Here is a 22,029-nt window from a genome sequence, read left to right as displayed (position 1 = left end):
TAATAGAACTATTTTCAGGAAGTGCATGCTGTAATAGGTCGTTCGGGAATTTGTTCGACATATTGTGTTGCTCAGTTAATGACTACATCTCTGAAATCCTAGCCAGCTATTTATTTCCAAGTGTCAGAGCAGGTACTAGAACCCATCAGCTAAAGACACATCTAACTTTTCCTGACTTGCTAATTTACCTCCACGTAAAAAATAGAAAGTTAAAATGGTTCACAGAGTTAGGTACAAACTATTTAGTACGTTAAAGGCACTATACTAAGTTTGCTGCATTGTAAGATGCCTCCATTAATAAAATTCTGTAACGACTAGTATTACATATTATATATACATGTGTGTGTGTGTGTGTGTATATATATATATATATATATATATATATATATATATATATATATATATATGTGTGTGTGTGTGTGTGTGTGTGTGTATGTGTATGTGTATGTATGTGTGTATATATGTATATATATATATATATATATATATATATATATATATATATATATATATATATTCTTGTTTAGAATATCAGTGTCTGTATATTCGATGTGTTTCTGGTAGTCCACATATTTGTAAATACAGTAAAGTACACTTATAACGAGCATGCTTAGAAGGAATTACTGCATAGAACGAATTGATCTGAAAGTCCTGTTTTATCTCCCTATACATTAATTATATTAATAACCAACTTATGCTAATGTGTATAACGAACTACTGCTATAACGAACCAACTACCACGGTCCCTTCCGGTTCGTTATAAGAGTACTTTACTGTAGCTCAAACTGGATTTGGTATCCGAATAATTTTGTACATACTACCTAGTGCAAACTTAACGACATTAGAAATATGTTTAATATACAACCACTACAATTTTATTTATATTATTTTATTTTTAATATGTAATTACAGTCGTTAAAACGTCTCTGTTGGTCAAGAACATTTTAACGATCGCCGAAAACAGAAAATAGCCCCTTTAAGCGATTGACTTTAAATATCTGTGTACTAGGTTCTCATCCCGGAAAGGCTGCCATCCTGTTAAACTTTAGTTTTGTTTCAAGAAACCACTAGAGCATAATGATTAAATAAACCATCGTCAACTGGATGTGAAACATTTGGCAATTCTAAAGTAGTCATCACAGGAAACACGCTATTCATTAGCAGCAAAGGATCTTTTATATGGACTTTCCCAATGGCAGGACAGCACATGCCATATGGCACTGTGTGGGACGGGGAAAAACAATCAGACTACGGCTCAACTGAGATGTTCGATCCTACGATTGAAGGGAACTTTATTTACACTCAGGCCGTAGTCTACGGCATATGAGGACATGTTTACATATAACAATTAATACATTGTGACAAGATGGTGAAAGTACAATAACGTACATTAAAAAAAAAACACACACAGAAAATCATCTAGTATTCATAACTAAGTTACAAAATATAGAAAGTTTTCTAAGGAAACCAGCTTTTTTTTAGTTAAATAATTTATAAAATTTATATATATTTGGTTTTGATTGACAGAAAGCGGGTAAATAACGATTTCTTTCATTCTTAAAAAACATGCATGTAAATATATAATGAAACTCATCTCCGATGTCGTAATTTTTACATAATGGACATATTCGATTGTTTAGTGATACATTTTTCCATCTGCCAGTTTCAATAGGAAGATTATGATTTGAAATCTGAATCGTAATAATGGACACCAGTGTTTTTTCTCTATAAGTGTAAGATATGTCTCAAATGTAACAGTATTTTTTTTATAATTTATAATTTGAAGCTTTGGATGAGTTATTAACGTGAGTGTACCATGATTGTAAGTATTGATCAGTAAGCCTTGTGGAAATAGATATTTTCAACAAGGAACAACTAGTAATACCATTGCACTGTGAGTACCATATATATGTACAACCAATATCTAAAATTGATTTTACAAACATAATCCATTTGTGATGAAAAACATTATTGTTCACATCATTTAGTAATAATTTATAGACTAGTAATGATAACTTGGACTGTTTTCCATTGATTAATCGATACCAGAAAAAATGCATTCTTAATTTTACAGTGATATAAACTGGATAACGCCCAAGTTCTCCATATAGCTGTACAATGGTGTTGAATTCCCAACAGGTAATAACAATTTTAAAAACTGGTTACATAATTTTTCCATTAATGACAGAGTTTCAAAACCCCAAATTTCAATACCATATAAAAGGACTGGTAAAACCATGCAATCAAATAATTTAAGCTGACACTGTATGGAAATATTATAATACCTGCCTTGTCTTAGAACAAAGTAGATAGCCTTTTGTGCCTGTGTATATAACACGTTTCTTGTGGAATATAATACCAAGATATTTGTAACTTTCTACATTATCAAGCTTCGTATTTCCAAGATAAAATACTTTCTTACAATCGTTCTTATTGCCATTAAAAATTAAAACTTTTGTCTTCTTATAATTTACTGTTAATTTCCATTTCGTGCAATAAGAATAAAAAACATTTAGTGATTTTTGTATATCTTGATAATTATCTGCAAGGAGTACCGTGTCATCGGCATAAAGTAAAACAAAGAGAAAAAAAAAAAAAAAAAAAAAAAAAAAAAAAAAAAAAAACAAAGAGAACAACTGACGTATATATTAAGAAATCACTGAACATTTCATTTATACCGATGCCATGGCAGTCATCCCTTTTAAATGTATCTTCTATATCGTTAAGAAACAAGGAGAATAGCAGGGGAGTAAGCGAGCGCTCTACGGACTGGGCTATATCCCGCCCCTTGGATAAGGAAGGTGAATATTAATCGTTTCTGAATAAATAAATAAATAAATAAATAAATAAATAAATAAAAACCACCCCCAACTCCCATCTAAAGAAGAGTACGCTTTGCAACCTTGCGCCAGAAATCTACCGCCAGGTTGATGGAAATTAATGCGTCCATCCATCCATGTATTCCTCCATCTTCATATTTCAAAAAGCGAAATCGCCTCGTTACTTACCTAACATGGAATTATATATGGCATTAAATATACAGCGCCATGTAGAGATATGTTATTTAATATATGCGCATGCCGTGACCAAATGCTCGAACACATGTATCCAGTACGCATTTCTCACGGAGCTGCCTATAATTAAAAAAAAAGAGGAAAATGTAACTCGTTACCAATTAAACGGACATCAGGGAAATGGCATGGCTCTTCGTCATAAACGGCCAATTATGATGTCACGGCGGCGTTTCATCTCGAGGCTGAGTAAGCAACCCTTCATTTCCTCGTGACTTTCCAAAATATCAACTGCTAAATTATATTAATTTGGTTATTTTCTCCAGTTACAAAACACTGACAGCGAGTAATGGAGCTCTCCACGCGTCTGTGTGTTTATTATCTCGACGTGATCTGGGCTATAGCGCGACATCTCTGATAAGAGGGTGTGGGAGCTAGTTTCCGTGTAATTATTTTCGTAGAGAAATCACGTCTGTTATTTTCGCGGGATTTGTTAACGGTTTTAAAAACTACCGGCCTCGGTACTCTGACTGTGGTGTCGTTTGGTTAAACACGCCATCCGTAATTATAATGACTGGTAGGTACAGGGTTCGGAGCCCGGTACCGGCTCCCATCTAGAGCGAGTTTTAACGACTTGATGGGTAGGTGTAAGGCCACTACACCCTCTCTCTCACAACTAACTTACTGTCCTGGACAGACAGCCCAGATGGCTGAGGTGTGTGTGTGCCCAGGACAGCGTGCTTGAACCTTAATTGGATATAATTGAAATGAAAGGAACGGTTTTAATAGAAGTGGGTTGTGAAACTCGAAGCGCTGTTCTCATTTCATTTGCAGTTATTTTCGTGTTTATATCCAATTAACGTTCAAGCATGCCTTCCTGGGCACACACACCTCAGCTTTCTGGGCTGACTGTCCAGGACAGTGAGTTAGTTGTCAGTGGTTTGTGAGAGAAACGTCGGTGTAGTGGACTTACACCACATACCCACGGAGTCGTTAGACCTCGCTCTGAGTGGAAGCAGGTACCGGGCTGCGAACCCAGTACCTGCCAGTCTTGAGTCCGATGGCTTAAACACTACACCACCGAGGCCGGTAGCGCTGTTCTGTCATATGCAGGTTTCAATTTGTCCAATCAGTCTTTGGCAAGGAAGGAAGGAAATGTTTTATTTAACGACGCGCTCAATACATTTTATTTACGGTTATATGGCGTCAGACATATGGTTATGGACCACACATATATTGAGATAGGAAACCCGCTGTCGCCACTTCATGGGCTACTATTTTCGATTAGCGGCAAGGGTTCTTTTATATGCACAGACAGGATAGCACATACCACAGCTTTTCGTGGTGCACTGGCTGGAACGAGAAATAGCCCAATGGGCCCACCGACTGGGATCGATCCTAGACCGACCGCGCATCAAGCGAGCGCTTTACCACTGGGCTACGTCTCGCCCAATCAGTCTTTAGGTGTTTCACGACTATTGTTCTTTTTATAGCATAGCCGGAAATACGGATATTATCCTATATAGCAATTAAACCGAGGAAATAAAGTTCTAATTTTGTAGAAAATAGCCGCTGTGACGTCATTCGTCTTGTGGTGTGGATATATATATATATATCAAGTTCGCCTACTAGAGTTGAAAATAATACCATTCCTTCCTTCGGAGTGTCCGAAAACGGAAGCAATTCCCATTAAACCTTAGTACGCACGCAACACACTACATGATATGGCATTCAGTTCTATATTCGGGAATCGACCCGTTTTATACACTACAATTATAAGAGTTGTCCTTTCAACACTACCTTAACCTAACGGTCAAATCAGTTCTGATTCCAACAAAATATTTCCTTCATTCATTTTTTTTATACTTAATTTCGCGCATCTGTCCAATTAAGGTTCAAGCACGCTGTCCTGGGCACACACCTCAGTTACCAGGTCTGTCTGGGCAGGGCTGAGGTATGTGCCCAGAACAGCATGCATTGAACCTTCCCCCACACCGAATATCTCTCTCACAAACCACTGACCCACTGTCCTGGACAGACAGTCCAGATAGCTGAAGTTTTGACCCAGAACTGCGTGCCATAACCTAATAAACCCTAAAGTAAGTATAAATAAACGAACTGGTTCAGTTTGCCTTCAGTAGCCTATTACTCGACACCGTTCCCTAATGTAACAAGCCAGCCGCCGTTCAGTTGATCGGAAGCAATTTAATAATTGGGAACCGCGATGGAACAGAACTGACACTGGAAAATCCCATAACAGCCAGAACAAAGATCATTTTCATGATTTGATTTTTGAGGAAACTAATACCATGTTTATAGTTTATTCTGAGAGGTTGTTATAACAATGCAAGATCATTGTAGGGCTTTTGAAATGCAAATATAACTGTGTTATCTTACAGTTCCGTGTGTTTGATGTTAGTGCCACTGCGCTTTCATCAGTAGTTATTGGCATTCTGTAACCAAGCGGAATGGTGCCATGTGTGTGTTTTGTATCCGTTTTGCTTTCTAACTGCAATATTTTGGTAATTCGTTATTTCATTTATTTTCTCGTTATATCATTTTCTAATCTACTCATCTCTCTCTCTCTCTCTCTCTCTCTCTCTCTCTCTCTCTCTCTCTCTCTCTCTCTCTCTCTCTCTCTCTCTCTCTCTCTCTCTCTCTCTCTCGATATTACAAAGTCCTCGACCTGCAATATCTGTTTTTGTTTTTGTTTGTTTTGTTGTTATTGGGTTTTGTTTTGGGTTTTTTGCTTGTAAGATTTGATTTGTTGTGTTTTGTTTTTGTTCTAGTTTGTTTTTAGGGTTTCCTTTTTTGTTGCTTTTTTTTTTTCTTGGAGGGGGTGGTATTTTGTTTATAGTTTTGTGGGGGGGGTTTTGGTTTTTGTGCGTATTTCTTTTGTGTTTTTATGAGGGTTTTTTTTTTCTTTCTTTCTTTCTTTCTTTCTTTCTTTTTTAATTAACCGTCCTACGGTGAAAGTTTTTATTTAAAAGTTGTTTGTTTATATTTGTGCCTAGTGCTATCAACTGACAGATTTTAATCACCTGACTACCGCGAACTTCTCTGTCCCATGTCATCGCCCGCGCCCCGCCTTACCAAATAGCATGTACATGCGCTTAGCATCTAAGCAACTGCTTTATATGCGCTGTTGGAGTAACACTGCTAACAATAGTAAGTTATGGCTGGCTCGTCTATTTTAGGTCTGATAGATTTCTAAACTTGTTAATATGAATTGCTTGTCAACTTTCTAGTCATCTGATCAGTTCTGCAATATCTCATAGCCGTGTCTTGTTTTTTTCTCAGGTTTTGTCCCAGCGTTTTCTTCTACCTGGCTAGTGTGGTGCCAGCCATCTGGTTCCTGGAATTGCACGAGATGGAGTCGAGGATAGCGCTCAAAGAGAACATCAACGCCACCTTATGGCGCGAAAACGAAACAGCGGAGGATCTAAGCATCGCCATCGACCAGCTAGGTGTGAGTGTTTAGTTATCAATCAACCTGTCATTAAACCTGTTCTAGCATGTCGGGGCGGATTCGGTGGTGCGGGTAGGGGCGTATTGAGGAGAAAATATCACTTTCAATGCATAAAGGGGGAAGCGTACGATGGGCCGCGCTATCGGTCGTCCTCGATGGACTCTGTAATTCTCCGGTCCGTTTATATGCTTTTCTGCCCAGGACAAAGTACAGATTCTCTTTTAATATACATGTAATTTATTAACCCCAGGAAACTTATGGTAATGTCAGATTCTTTGCTACTCTCTCTCTCTCTCTCTCTCTCTCTCTCTCTCTCTCTCTCTCTCTCTCTCTCTCTCTCTCTCTCTCTCTCTCTCTCTCTCTGTCTCACGCAGGCACGTACGCACACACACACATACACACACATTGTTAACAACATTTCCATTTTTAATACTTCATAATGCTCAGAAATATATAATTCAAACATGTCAAAAGAATTTTTTTTTAATCTAAGACGTCTTCGCCCCTCTTGTTGAATTATAGACCTGCACCTCGAACCTTCGTGCATATTGCAAATCGTTACATCAAGTTCAACTGTTAGAACGCAGCTTAAGACGTACCGAATGACAACAGGAATGTACCTCGCATTAAATTGTTTATGTATGTGTAGCAAATGCAGGTGATAGCAGACGTTAGAAACACAAGATATAAACCTATCAAACCTTTCGTTATAATTTGTCAGTCCAATTCAAGCAGGTGAATGAGGTGCGTAGCCATTTTTTGAAGGTGTGTCTGTCACTCTTAACGGTGGCTACGTGGTTAGGCCATCGGACAACAGGCTGGTAGGTACTGGGTTCGGATCCCAGTCGAGGCATGAGATTTTTAATCCATATACCGACTCCAAACCCTGAGTGAGTGCTCTGCAAGGCTCAATGGGTAGGTGTAAACCACTTGCACCGACCGATGATCCATAACTGGTTCAACAAAGGCCATGGTTTGTGTTATCCTGCCTGTGGGAAGCGCAAATAAAAGATCCCTTACTGCTAATCAGAAAGAGTAGCCCATGAAGTGGCGACAGCGGGTTTCCTGTCAAAATCTGTGTGGTCCTTAACCGTATGTCTGACGCCATAAAACCGTAAATAAAATGTGTTGAGTGCGTCGTTAAATAAAACATTTCTTTCTTTCTTTCTGTCACTCTTAATGTCTGTCTCTCTTTCTATCTGGGGCGGGACGTAGCCCAGTGGTACAGCGCTCGCTCGATGCGCGGTCGGTGTGGGATCGATCCCCATCAGTGTGCCCATTGGACTATTTCTCGTTCCAGCCAGTGCACCACTGCTGGTATAGCAAAGGCCGTGGTATGTACTACCCTGTCTATGGGATGGTGCATATAAAAGATCCCTTGCTGCAGATCGAAAAGAGTAGCTCATGATGTGGCGACAGCGGGTTTCCTCTCTCAATATCTGTGTGGTCCTTAACCATATGTCTGACGCCATATAACCGTAAATAAAATGTGTTGAGTGCGTCGTTAAATAAAACATTTCTTTCTTTCTCTTTCTATCTGGGGCGGGATTTAGCTCAGTCGGTTGAAAGCTCGCCCGAGGTGCTTGCGTCACATGATCGATCGACTTCGGTGGATCCATTCGACTGATTGGGGTTTTCTCGCTCCAACCAGTGCACCACAACTGGTCAAATGCCTTGGTATGTGTTGTCCTGCCTGTAGGAAAGTGCATATAAAAAATACCATGCTGCTAATGGAAAAATGTTTCGGGTTTCATATGATGTTATAATTAGGCATCCAATACCCGATGATTAATAACTCAATGTGCTCTAGTGGTATCGTTAAACAAAACAAACTTTATTTAATCAACTCTAGTCGTATTAAAGGATTTTTTTAACATGGAGAACTATAAGCTTCGTTCTTGTGAAGTGTCGGAGTCAAAAATAATAATGTTAATTCAAATCCATATTTAGATCGCCTTGTAACTGGGGATTGGGGGTGGCTCCCACCCAGAGCGGGTTTTAACGACTCAATGGGTAGGTGTAAGACCACTACACCCTCTTCTCTCTCACTAACCAGTAGCAACTAACCCACTGTCTTGGACAGAGAGCACAGATAGCTGAGGTGTGTGCCCAGGACGGCGTGCTTGAACCTTAATTGGATACAAGTTGAAATAAAATGAAATTAGTCATTGCTTGTGGAGTCGTTCAATATTTTGTTTATTTAGGGAGTATACATGAACACAACATGAAATTAGTCATTGCTTGTGGAGTGGTTCAGTATTTTGTTTATTTAGGGAGTATACATGAACACAAAATGAAATTAGTCATTGCTTGTGGAGTCGTTAAGTATTTTGTTTATTTAGGGAGTATACATGAACACAAAATAAAATTAGTCATTGCTTGTGGAGTCGTTAAGTATTTTGTTTATTTAGGGAGTATACATAAACACAAAATAAAATTAGTCATTGCTTGTGGAGTGGTCAGTATTTTGTTTATTTAGGGAGTATACATAAACACAAAATGAAATTAGTCATTGCTTGTGGAGTGGTCAGTATTTTGTTTATTTAGGGAGTATACATAAACACAAAATGAAATTAGTCATTGCTTGTGGAGTGGTCAGTATTTTGTTTATTTAGGGAGTATACATAAACACAAAATGAAATTAGTCATTGCTTGTGGAGTGGTCAGTATTTTGTTTATTTAGGGAGTATACATGAACACAAAATGAAATTAGTCATTGCTTGTGGAGTGGTCAGTATTTTGTTTATTTAGGGAGTATACATAAACACAAAATGAAATTAGTCATTGCTTGTGGAGTCGTTAAGTATTTTGTTTATTTAGGGAGTATACATGAACACAAAATGCAGTTTTAAAATACCGAATCATTTCCGAACTTCCATTAAAGGGACTGACCCTAGTTTCAACCTGCTAAAATTAACACTTAGTTTAGTTAATCCATAAACCTGTAACTCATTTGGATAAAGTTACAATTGAGTGAAACATGAGTCTGTGACTTTCAAATGGTGAAATACCATCTAAAATAGACTAAACCTCGACTGTTGCTTCTCAGACGCACGTGCATTTTGTGATATTACAAACACCAGGATGACCAAAAACTGAAATGGATAATCTAAACAATAAAATCTAAGTAAAGTATGATTTCAGTTATCAAAAACGGCTCTAATAGTCAAAAATATGCCTGAGTGTTTAAAAACTAGGGTATGTCCCTTTAATTTTAATGGACTGCCCTTATTATATTTATTTTTTCATGCTTCAATCCTCCATGATCTACTAACACCATAAAACTCAGTGGTACAGCGAAATCAAATTAGTTAATTTGTGTTGCCATGATTATTTCTGCGGGGAAGCCCGAGTGCAAAAAGTGTGGTATGCAGAGGAAACGATCTCCCAAAGGGCGACAACTGATACGAAACAATCCCACAAAATGCAGCCAAGCGCAAATGTTTCAAATTAAGCACATTTGCTAATAAAATGGCGTTTGCATTAGAAACCGTGAGAAATATTTTTTTCATAATGAATAGAACCGCTGGTCCGGACACTTAGCTGAAATGCCTTAGTACCAAAAGGATGCGTCTACGAGTATTTTTTTATGTATTTAATTTATATTTTGAAACTTTTAATATCGCCCAAATCGGGGGGGGGGGGGGGGGGGGGGGGGGGGTTGTTTTTTAAAATAAAAAACACCCCAAACATTCTGTTTGTGTTGCTCCCTTGGCTATTAACTGTGTACCCCTCGGATTGAGGTTTTACCGTCCATACGAGTGCTACACGACTGGTATATCACAGGTCGTGGTATGTGTTGTCCTATCTATGAAAAAGTGCATGTAAACGACCCTTGCTGCTAATCTAAAAAAAAAAAAAAAATGACTGTTTCCTCTAAGAATTACCAAATGTTTGACATCCAGTAGCCGATGATAAATTAATCAATGTTCTCTAGTGATATCGTCAAACAAAACAAACTTTAACTGAAGACTGTGTCAGAATTACCAAATATTTGACATATAATAATAAATGTGCTCTAGTGGTGTCAGTAAACAAAATAACATTTATCTAAAGACCGTGTGTGAGAATTATCCAATGTGGGACATCCAACCACCGGCGGTAAATCTTTGATAAATTAACAAGTGTGCTCTAGAGGTGTCAGTAAACAAAATAACATTTATCTAAAGACCGTGTGTGAGAATTATCCAATGTGGGACATCCAACCACCGGCGGTAAATCTTTGATAAATTAACAAGTGTGCTCTAGTGGTGTCGTTCAACATACAAACTTCAATCGAAGACGGGCGGGACATAGCCTAGTGGTAAAGCGCGCACTTGATGCGCGGTTGGTCTGTGTTCGATCCCCGTCGGTGGGCCCATTGGGGTATTTATCGTTCCAGCTAGTGCACCACGACTGGTATATCAATGGTCGTGGTATGTGTTATCTTGTCTGTGGGATGGTGCATATAAACGATCCCATGCTACTAATAGAAAAATGTAGCGGGTATCCTGTCTTAGACTGTATGTCACAATTACCAAATGACTGACATCCAATTGTCGATGATTAATAAATCAGTGTGCTCTAGTGGTGTCGTTAAGCAAAACAAACTTTAAACTTTTCAATCGAAGACTGTTTCATTTCATTTTAACTTATTTTCGTACTTATATCCAATTAAGGTTCAAGCACGCTGTCCTGGGCACACACCTCAGCTATCTAGGCCTGTCTGTCCAGGACAGTGGGTTAGTTGTTAGTTGGCTAGTGGGAGAGAAGTGGGTATAGTGGCCTTACACCTACCCATTGAACCCTTAAGAACTCGCTCTGGGTGGGAGCCAGTACCGTGCCTACCAGCCTGTAGTCCGATGGCTTAATCACTGCGCCACCGAGGCCAGTATCGAAGACTGTGTGAGAATTTGTAAATATTTAACATCCAATAATCTATGTGCTCTAGTGGTGTCGTTAAACAAAACAATAACCGATAATAAATTAATAAGTGATCTCTTGTGGTGTCGTTAAACAAAACATACAATTAGCCTTCAGACTGAATTGGTGGGCGCGATTCAAAAACGAAACGTATGGTATTAATTACCTACTACCCCCTCCCCTTCCCACTCCGATGAATCCGTCTGATTTTAACATTCCTTTCATTTGTGTTTCAGCTAGAGATCAACATTCCTTTAGCTCTGTCGTCTGACCTGTGGCTGCGAGTCATCGAACAGTTTCTTCTTCTGATGCTCATTCTGGGACGGTGGATCCTCCCTAAAGGCGCCCTCTCACACGACCAGTTGTCGCAGCTTCTCCTGGTGTACGTGGGAACTGCCGCCGACATTGTGGAGTTCTACGAAGCGTTTAGCGAAGACGGGGTGTGTACAGTGCTTTATATCAAGAACAAATTCCGTAATCTGGGACACGAATAAATAGAAGTTACCAGTCAACACATACACCTTAAGAAGACCTTAGTAATAATTGCAGAGCCAATATTAAACATATATAAAAGAAATCCCTTGCTACTGCTGAAAAAAGAAATGTAGCGGGTTTCCTCTAAGACTATGTAAAAATTACAAAATATTTAACATCCAATAGCCGGTTGTGAACAAATAATATGCTCTAGTGGTGTCGTTAAACTTTTTTTTTCACTATTCTGCTTTCAGGTGAAGTATAACCGTGTCCTGTGCTACATCGTCCTCGGCATCTGGACGCTCAGTTTGCTGCAGTTTACATTGGTCCTGACGGCCACGAAGGCCAGACGCGACCAATCGGGAGTGCCGAGTCCTCACGAAGCAGACGACAACATCGGCTGTTGCAAGCCGGAGATCTACGGAATCCTCATCTCGATCATCCTCCAGGACCTCCCGTTCCTCGTGGTGAGACTTCTCCTCATCTTCAGACACAAGATCGTCAGCTACACCAACATGTTCTTCACTTCCAAGAATTCTCTCGTCATCCTCCTGCTCGTGTACAGACTGTGTGTTGTCCAGCTCGAGGCCAAGTCGACCAGCAAGGCCAAGCAGAACCCGAGAGTCAGAGACGCGCGCGACTGCGAGGCTGCCAAAGTGAATCTCATTGGACGCGGTAACCCCAAGATGACGAATGCCCGACCTCGTAACAACTACACTGCGTCGAGGCCGCAACAGAGAACGGCGGCTTCGAGAATGTGAAATGTTCGACAGTTTCAACTTTGTTTATATTTTTCTCCATTGTCCCCTTTTTCTATCATGCCATACATCTATCAAGGACACACAGTTGGTATTGAAATGTGACTGCGAGGCTGCAGAAGTGAATTTCATTGGAAGAGTTATCCCTAGACGACGAATGCCCGACCTCGTAACAATTATATTGCGTCGAGGTCGCAATCGGGAACGGCGGCTTCGAGAATGTGACGTTTTCAACAGGTTTTTTGGTCTATTTCTTTGTTGTTGTTGGTTTTTTCCATCTTCACCTTTCTTATCATGAAATACATCTGGTAAGGACACACTGTTGGTATTAAAATACGACTGCGAGGCTGTGGAAGTGAATCTAATTGGAAGCGGTAATTCGAAGTCGACGATAACAATAACAGCTTCAAAGATGTAAAATGGTTGACAGTTTCAACTTTGTTTATCATCTGTTTTCTTCGGCGTTCCCTTTATTTTATCACGCCATACATCTATCATGGACACATGCGAGACTGTGAAAGTGAATTTCATTGGACGCGGTAATCCGAAGTCGATGAATGCGTGACCTCGTAACAAATACACTGCATCGAGGCCGCTAAAGAGAATAACAGTCTCAAAGATGTGAAATGTTCGACAGTTTCATCTTAGTTTTATTTTATTTGTCTTCATCGTTCCCTTTTTAATCAGGAAATACAACTGTCAAGGACACACTGTTGGTACTGAGGCTGCGAAAGTGAATCTCGTACTAATAATATTGCGTGAGGCCTTACGAGAGAACCACAGCTTCAAAGATGTGAGATGTTCGACAGTTTGAACTTTCTTTATCTTCTTTATCTTCATTATCGTCCCCTTTTTTATCACGCCATACATCTGTTAAAGACATATTATTGGTATTGAAAGACGACTGCGAGGCTGTGAAAGTGAATTTCACTGGACGCGGTAATCTGAAATGACGAATGCGCGACCTCCTAGCAATTATACTGCATAAGAGAGAACCACAGCTTCTTGGATGTGAAATAGTTGACAGTTTCAACTGTGTTTATCGTCTTTTTTCTTCATCGTTCCCTTTTTATTATGTCATACATCTGTTAGGGACTCACTATTGGTATTGAAATGATTTGCCTGCATCCATGTATACGGATGTAAATTGTTAATCAGGGTTGTATTGTTTAGGAAAGCTATCCGCCTGAACCTGTTCATTTGTCATTCAGTTATTGGAATGTGGAACTGATTCTTTGGAATAAAACGAAAATATTGTATTACTAAATGGGAAGAAATACGAGTGTTGGTGGAATGAGACTCAACTGGATGTTTTAAGGAGTATGTAATGCTGGGACATGGGACGGGCGGATAACATTTCCTTTTTTTAAATTAATTCTGGCATCTGGCATCAGTGTCAAAGACATAGTGTTGTTGTTGTTCCAGTGGAGGACCGAGTCCATAAGCAGATTTGACCAGAGCTGAGTTGAAAGTTTGAAGGACCATAAACTATTAAAATATACACTGAACACAAAACGAAAACACCACTTAAATATAATTTCGATGCTTTTTTTTTTCTTCTTGCTTTTTTTTTTTAAAGAAAGCATCAGCACATGAGATTCAGTAGACATGCAGGTTTATCAGTTCACAGGATTAAGCGTTTGTAATCAAGTAAACCCATTCTAATTGCACACTAATATGCGTTTCTTATGGTGTTTGGTGTAGACTCGAGTAAAGACTTAAACACGAAGCATTTGGTAAGCTGTTGTTCAGACGGCAAGGTCGTGGTTCTCAAGACTGTTGCCTAAATGCTCGCATAGACTGGATCCGGCGCGTATGATGCACCTGCGGCTTGCGTTTGGGGCATAATATACACTACAATATACAATTGGTTCATTGCGGCTGGCGGAATGCATTTTGTAGATGCACGCATCCAGTCTTGACGCCCTCATTGAAACCAGTGTATTTCTTTTTCTTTTCTGTATTCTTTATTTTTTTCCTTTTTCTTTTATTTTTTCTTTATTTTTTTCTATATTTATTTTTTTTATTTATTTTTTATTTTTTTGAGCCGGACCGCATACACGCGCCGCGTCCAACCAATATGCATGTTTAGGCCCCGTCATGCTTTTGGATCTCAAGTGTTGGACTCTTGTTGATGTTGTTCTTGTTTAATGCATGCATATGCATTTACTAACAGTGCCAAGAACATGTTGTTATGAATGCATATGCATTTACTGACGGTGCCAAGAACATGCTGTAATGCATGCATATGCATTTAACGATGCCAACAACATGCTGTAATGCATGCATATGCATTTACTAACGGTGCCAACAACATGCTGTTATGCATACATATGCATTTACTAACGGTGCCAACAACATGCTGTAATGCATGCATATGCATTTACTAACAGTGCCAACAACATGCTGTTATGCATACATATGCATTTACTAACAGTGCCAACAACATGCTGGTTTTTTACCACTATTTTTCTGCATGATCTTTTAGATATGTCCAAATGTTTGTTTTGTTTAACGACACAACTAGAGCACATTTTAAACTTGTCCAGGGCTCGAAGTTAGCATTTTAGCTAGGCGCATAGTTCGCATAAACTAAGAAAAATAGGAGCAAGATATTTAAGGAGCAAAACTTGAAATGTAAAACAATAACAGGAAGGTATGACACTCTAGTGAACATTTAATGTAAAGATTATAAGCTCCTTTCATGGATATTTTGTTTATTGGAGTATTTTAAAGTTACGCACTTCTGTTGCATGTGTTTAGAAGACAGTTATAATGTTTTGACGTGCAAAACTGAATTGTAATGTTCAGTAATATTTTAATATATCATTTGCATCACATCTGAACTTTTGTAAGCATCGTTATCAACCGAACATCATCAGTTTTGATAAATAGGATTATAAATAGTTTATATGTTTACACCCACACCCACACCACACGCGCCCAAAACCATAATAAGGCTGTAGACCGCTAGGTCTGTTGGGCACAATGCACTACAGTAGTCCTCAAATAATGACCCTCTGAATAAAGATGTCCACATATATAAAGACCTTTTGGTGTGGTGCTAAAATCGATTTGATATTTAAACAAACCCCTCGGTAATAACTTCCCTTCAGATAAGACCTTAATATTGTGGGCAAAATGGTAGGTCTGACATGCTGGTGTCTACAGCAGTAGAATATAATGACCGACTGAATCAACAACATACTTTCATATACATTAATATATTGTATTCATACACTGACGTGATGATGTCTACGGTAGTAAAATATAATGACTGATTGAATCAACACCATACTGACATATACATTAATTTATTGTCTTCATACACAAACAACCACTTTACACACAGCTTTACTTGCGCCTGGCTTGACTCATGGCAAATTTGTCAATGACAGAGACCTATTGAAAACCAACTACTGTAAGGCTAGATTCAATAGCCAAGGGCGATAGGACACACAGTCGATCATCACCCATTCTTGAGCAAAGGTAGTTTTTTTTAATTATTCTCTTGAGGGCAGAGAATTATGGCTCTACAGAACAGATGATGTTAGGTGTGCACACATAAACATACACCCACTCAATGCAGTGTCCATATTGAGAGGGTAACTCCCGTCCCGGAATTGGCCACTGGCGAGGTCAGAGGATAACTCCGGGATTGGTGTGCCTGAAACTTCAGTGGATACGGGCACGTTAATGGAGTTCCCATCCCATCCATCTCATATTGGCATACACACTCTGGACACTTTTAGCACGGGCGTTCGTGTATATAGTCAGGGTAGATCGCCATTCTCCTATTTATAGGAAAAGTGTAATTTAGTGCTCCATGCAAACAAACAAAAAAATCTTCTTCTTTTTTTTTTCTTTGGGGGGAGGGGAGGCAAGAATTTGCCGCCCACTAAAATGTTGCGCTCTAGACCTGTGCCTAGTATGTGCACCATTACGGCTCTGGTTACAATGCAAGCACTCTACAGGGCTGTATAGGTATGACCGCGGTTAAGGGGTTAAACCTGAAGGGGGAAACACTAGTTGGCTACTCGTACCATTTATAGGTGTCAGGCTGACATTAGTTTTATCTCGTTACAGAAAACAAAAACGTGTTTTTAGTTAGGGTTTTTTGTTTTCTTCTTCTTCTATCTTTCTTTCTTTTTTCTTTTTTTCTTTTTTTGTTGTCATTAATTCCAATTAGGCTTGACTTAAACAGAAAAAGAAACTCATTTTGGAAACCGGTGAAGGATGTCTTCTTCTCATTGATTTAAAATTACATTATCTTCATTAGTTTACCGTACCAAATTCCATGGTTGGCTTTTCTTCTTCTTCTTCTTTTTGTCAATACTAGTTGGAGATCCGTTTTTTAAATGCGTTGGGTTAAAAAAGAAAGTCGAGAATAAGAATTTCAAACACCATGACTAGAAAGAAAGAAAGATATGTTTTATTTAACGACGCACTCAACACATTTTATTTACGGTTATATGGCGTCAGACATATGGTTAAGGACCACACAGAGTTTGAGAGGAAACCCGCTGTTGCCACTACATGGGCTACTCTTCCGATTAGCAGCAAGGGATCTTTTATTTGCACTTCCCACAGGCAGGATAGCACAAACCATGGCCTTTGTTGAACCAGTTATGGATCACTGGTCGGTGCAAGTGGTTTACACCTACCCATTGAGCCTTGTGGAGCACTCACTCAGGGTTTGGAGTCGGTATCTGGATTAAAAATCCCATGCCTCGACTGGGATCCGAACCCAGTACCTACCAGCCTGTAGACCGATGGCCTAATCACGACGCCACAGAGGTCGGTAACACCATGACTAATGCTTTCTCAATTATCTCACAATAATAGAATTTTTTTTATATCATATTTCCTTATTTAAGCTCTCTCTCTCTCTCTCTCTCTCTCTCTCTCTCTCTCTCTTCTCTCTCTCTCTCTCTCTCTCTCTCTCTCTCTCTCTCTCTCTCTCTCTCTCTCTCTCTTGATATGGACTGAATGATTTTAGATCCCGAGACTGTCTCTCTGTTTCTCTCTTTCTTCTTTTTTTGGACACAAAAGTATTTGGATACGCACTAATCATCAAGGATGATGTTTTCAATACTATTTCCCCTGAAAGATGTTTTATTTGTGGATATTCTGCTGTTTACAATGATGATCTCACGATTTCTCTTTGAACCATGGACGTCGTAAACCATGGAGGTGTAAACATTCGTGTATTAAGTTCGCTCTTCGCCAGTTCTCTTCACCTTGATTTGTGGCTAACGTCAGAAAGGTAAATAAAAACATACAACGTACTTTACACGTGTTTATAATGTGTTCTGCACGGATCATCATCGTCGTCTTGCACGGATAGCACGTGGTAGAACGATTAGACCGTGGATGAGAAATCCGGAGACTGCATCCAGTTTGTCTAGAGCAGTGGTGCTGAATTTGTCTTCATTGATGCTTAATTAATGATTCCCATACAATATGTAACCTGTCGGCGACCGACGCAGACCAAAATTGTTGTTTTTTTAATCTTTTATCATTATTATTATTATTATTATTTATTAATTATTATTTTTGTTATTATTTGTTTGGGGGGTGGGTTGGGGGGGGGGTGTTTTTGAGTGGGGGTTTTCGTATTTTGGGTTGGGTTGGGTTTTTTGGGGGAGAGCGTTTGATTGTTTAGTGGGGTTTTTTGGGTTGTTTTTTTTTTTTAGGGGGGGGGGGTGCTTATAGGTTGCTTTTTTCTTGGTTTTTTTGTTTGTTTGGGGGGGGGGGTTTCTATGATGATACATGCGCAAACAGAATTGTTGCAAAAAAATTAAAATACTAAATAAATAAATAAAAATAATAAATAAACAATACACACAAAAAATACACAGAAAACAAACAAAAACGAAACCCAACAACATCAACAACAAACAGATGGATGGTTTCTGTCGATCTGTGTTAGTCGCAAATGTGTTACATATTTGATAGAAACCAGATTTAGATGCGTGTATCGGCGTTTAATTCACACGCTGTTCGCCAAATCGCCAGATGCGAATTAAAAGTCTAATTTGGCGAATGTATATCATAATAAAATTACCAGTATGTGTGTTGTTTGTAAATCTGCCGCCGTTTTGCTTGGCTCACTCTGTGTTTTATTAGTGCATCTTCTGGTACACATTAATAGTCCATTCAGACCACCTCGACGATTTTGTATATGGTGGAATTTTCATTCGTAAATCATAATTCATCATGTTTTGTTCATTCCCTGGTGTACCCATTATATTCTTGTACAAAGAGGAGAGCCAAGAAGTTTGCATTGACTGTAATTCGAGTTTATTCGGAACACCTCTCACTTTGGCGTATGCCCTATTCATTAAAAAAACTAAATAATAATAGGCCTAATAATATGAACAAAATTCCAAGGCGGCTTGATCCTACCACCCATGCACCATAGAGGAGCACTCTACCGAGAAACCACCCTGCAGGGCCCCGTTCCACAAAGCGATCTTAGACCTAAGATCAACTTAAGTACATACGGTAGCTATGCGCTTAAAGTAATGTTAGGTCTAAGATCGTTTCGTGGAACGGGGCCCAGGTCAGTAAAATAATATCTGGAGCGGAGCAGGGGATACAATCTGTAGTGGAGGGGGGCATGGTGTCTAGTTGGAGGTGGGGGCACAAGCCAGATTTTTATCATCATTTATATGGAGTAGGACACAAAAGTACTATTTTGTCCTCAAGTTGTAGGCAGGGGGGGAGGGGGGAGGGGGGCATAAACGTACGAGATGGGGAGGGGGCAATATCAGTTGTAATACCTGTTGATAGCACCCCTTCCGCCCACCACCCTTCACGACCTTGCTGAGCTTAGTCCCGTCCTTGCATGTAATTTCAACCAGTGCCCCAGGCAGATTGCTTTCGTGCCTAGGGTAGTGGCTTTTAAACTTAAACTGGATATAAAGAAAAAATTTACATATTATTGCCATCGCCAAGGGCGTTTGATTATTTCATCAACCTAACAGTTCTACCGCGTATTCCCACCAGAGTTAACAATAAACCATAACAAAATCCAGCGTTGTTTGGCAACAGTTCATACATATTGTGTTGTGTTAAGCATGGAAGGAGGATTTTAAAATATTGATCGCAAATACATACACGCGAATTAAAAACACAATTTTCAGTTATCATTAACGTTAGCCATTACATTGCGGTTATATATTTATGATAAAAAAAAGGTTTGTTTTGTTTAACGATACCACTAGAGCACGTTAGATTTATTAATATTCGGCTATTGGATGCAGGGCCGTAGCTAGGATTTTTTGTTGGTGGGGGGGGGGGGGAGAGACTGAGTAGTTAATAGTCTAAAACTCCTTAAACGGTTAAGAGAATTTTCTTTAAGTTTCTATAATTGTTTCCGGATTACCCCCCCCCCCCCCCCCCCCCCCCCCCCCCCCTCCGTACCTGTAACGCATTAGACGAACGCTTTACCACTCGGCTACGTCTCGCTACTATAATCACAACTGATATCAATAGAAGGCGTGGCGCGGTTGATGTTCGAGTACAGAAAGCGGAAAAAGGGCGCATCAATAGCGGTAGAGGTTGTGAATAAAAAAATTATTTTCATTAACGAAACCACTACAGCACATTGATGTATTTATCATCGCCTATTGCATGTCGGGGCGGGACGTAGCCCTGTGGTAAAGCCAAAGCCAGTGGTATATACTATCCTGTCTGTGGGATGGTGCATATAAAAAAAAAAGAGTAGCCCATGAGGTAGCGACAGCGGGTTACCTCTCAATATGTGTGGTCCTTAACCATGTCTGACGCCATATAACCGTAAATAAAATGTGTGGAGTGTGTCGTTAAATAAAACATTTCCTTCTTCTTCCTTCTTGTTTTTCTTACCTATTGCATGTCAAACATTTGGACATGCTGGTATGTAGACACCCTCTACATTTTTCCATTTTCAATGGATCTTATATATGCGGTTTTTAAGAAACAGGATAGCACATACCACGAGTTTAATATGCCAATCATGGGGCACTGGTTAGGACATCAGAAAATAGGTCCACTGACGGGTTTCGATCGTTTGACTCATAGATCTCAAACAAGCGTTCTACCAACTGATCTAGACACCAACCCAGTTTTTGTTGGTTTTGAACAGCTGTGTGTTATAAATCATGCGATAATAAAATTCATTACACCGTTCTTTTTCATCAGGTTTCAGTTCAGGTTATTGTGTTCTTGTTGGGGGTTTGGTGGGGGTTTTTGGTGGGGTGTTTTTTTTTTTTTTTTGGGGGGGGGGGGGTTGTTTCGTGGCTTTTTTCTTTTCGTGATGACATCCAATAAATGTTCAATGACGCTGTCCTGGGCACATACCTCAATTATTGAAGAAATTTATCTTTCTGAACTTTCAGTCATTCTAAGCCTCTTACTCACCACTCTCCTAAACGGGCACAGGCGCGTGTGCAGGAATTTTAGCGAGGGTCGGGTGTGTGTCTACGCTGTGAATTTATAGGAGGATTGAGTAATGCTCCACCGGAAAATATATGAAAAAAGAAAATCTTTTCTCTTGCAGGAGAAGGGGTTCGACCCCCGAAACCTCCCCCTGCACATGTGCCTGCTCGCATCTGTTGCTGTTTACACCAACAAAGTTTTGGTTCTGTTTAACGACCTCACCAGAGAATATTGATATATTAAATCATGTGCTATTGGATGTCAAACATTTGGTAATTTTGGCATAATTATAGTTTTAGAGATGAAAGCCGCTACACTTTTCCATTAGTAGCAAGGGATCTTTTATATGCACCATATCCTTGCCTTTGATATACCAGTCGTGGTGCACTGGCTGGAACGAGAAATAGCCAATGGGTCCACCGACGGGGCTGCCCCAAAAATCAATCATGGACATTTGTAATGGCTCAGTCTGTATTGTAATTTGCATTTTCAAGAAACCATGACGATTTTACAGCAGTCTCAACCTAATGAAAACACCCCCTACCTCGAATATTTACCGTTTTCTCTACTTGGAGAAATCTAGGCCTAACCCAGTGAATCATTGTACCCCAAGTTTACTTTAGGCCAGGTATGGTCCTGGCCTGGTGCTTATAACATTTTTAGAATCTAGACTCAAGACTAATAAGTCTGAGACATGAATGTCATGACAACAACGCCATACAAATTGTATGGAAAGAAAGAAGTGTTTTATTTAACGACGCACTCAATACATTTTATTTACGGTTATATGGCGTCAGACATATGGTTAAGGACCACACAGATTTTGAGAGGAAACCCGCTGTCGCCACTACATGGGCTACTCTTCCGATTGGCAGCAAGGGATCTTTTATTTGCGCTTCCCACAGGCAGGATAGCACAAACCATGGCCTTTGTTGAACCAGTTATGGATCACTGGTCGGTGCAAGTGGTTTACACCTACCCATTGAGCCTT

At 39.5% G+C, this 22,029-nt stretch overlaps 1 protein-coding gene across 1 annotated transcript in view; it reads left to right on the top strand.

Moving 5' to 3' along the window:
• The window catches only part of LOC121390413 (transmembrane protein 26-like), a 54,649-nt gene extending 36,747 nt beyond the window's left edge, over positions 1 to 17,902 (top strand). Inside the window, exons 3-6 of the mRNA XM_041522218.1 lie at positions 6,312 to 6,480; positions 11,619 to 11,822; positions 12,111 to 12,859; positions 17,693 to 17,902. Of these exons, the coding sequence (XP_041378152.1) occupies positions 6,312 to 6,480; positions 11,619 to 11,822; positions 12,111 to 12,617 (880 nt within the window). The 3' untranslated portion in view covers positions 12,618 to 12,859; positions 17,693 to 17,902. The remainder of the gene's footprint in view (positions 1 to 6,311; positions 6,481 to 11,618; positions 11,823 to 12,110; positions 12,860 to 17,692) is intronic.
• Positions 17,903 to 22,029: the final 4,127 nt, after the last annotated feature.

The sequence above is a fragment of the Gigantopelta aegis genome, chromosome 15 (genome assembly GCF_016097555.1).
Source record: "Gigantopelta aegis isolate Gae_Host chromosome 15, Gae_host_genome, whole genome shotgun sequence".
Classification (NCBI taxonomy): domain Eukaryota; kingdom Metazoa; phylum Mollusca; class Gastropoda; order Neomphalida; family Peltospiridae; genus Gigantopelta; species Gigantopelta aegis.
This window is presented reverse-complemented; position numbering and strand designations above follow the sequence as displayed.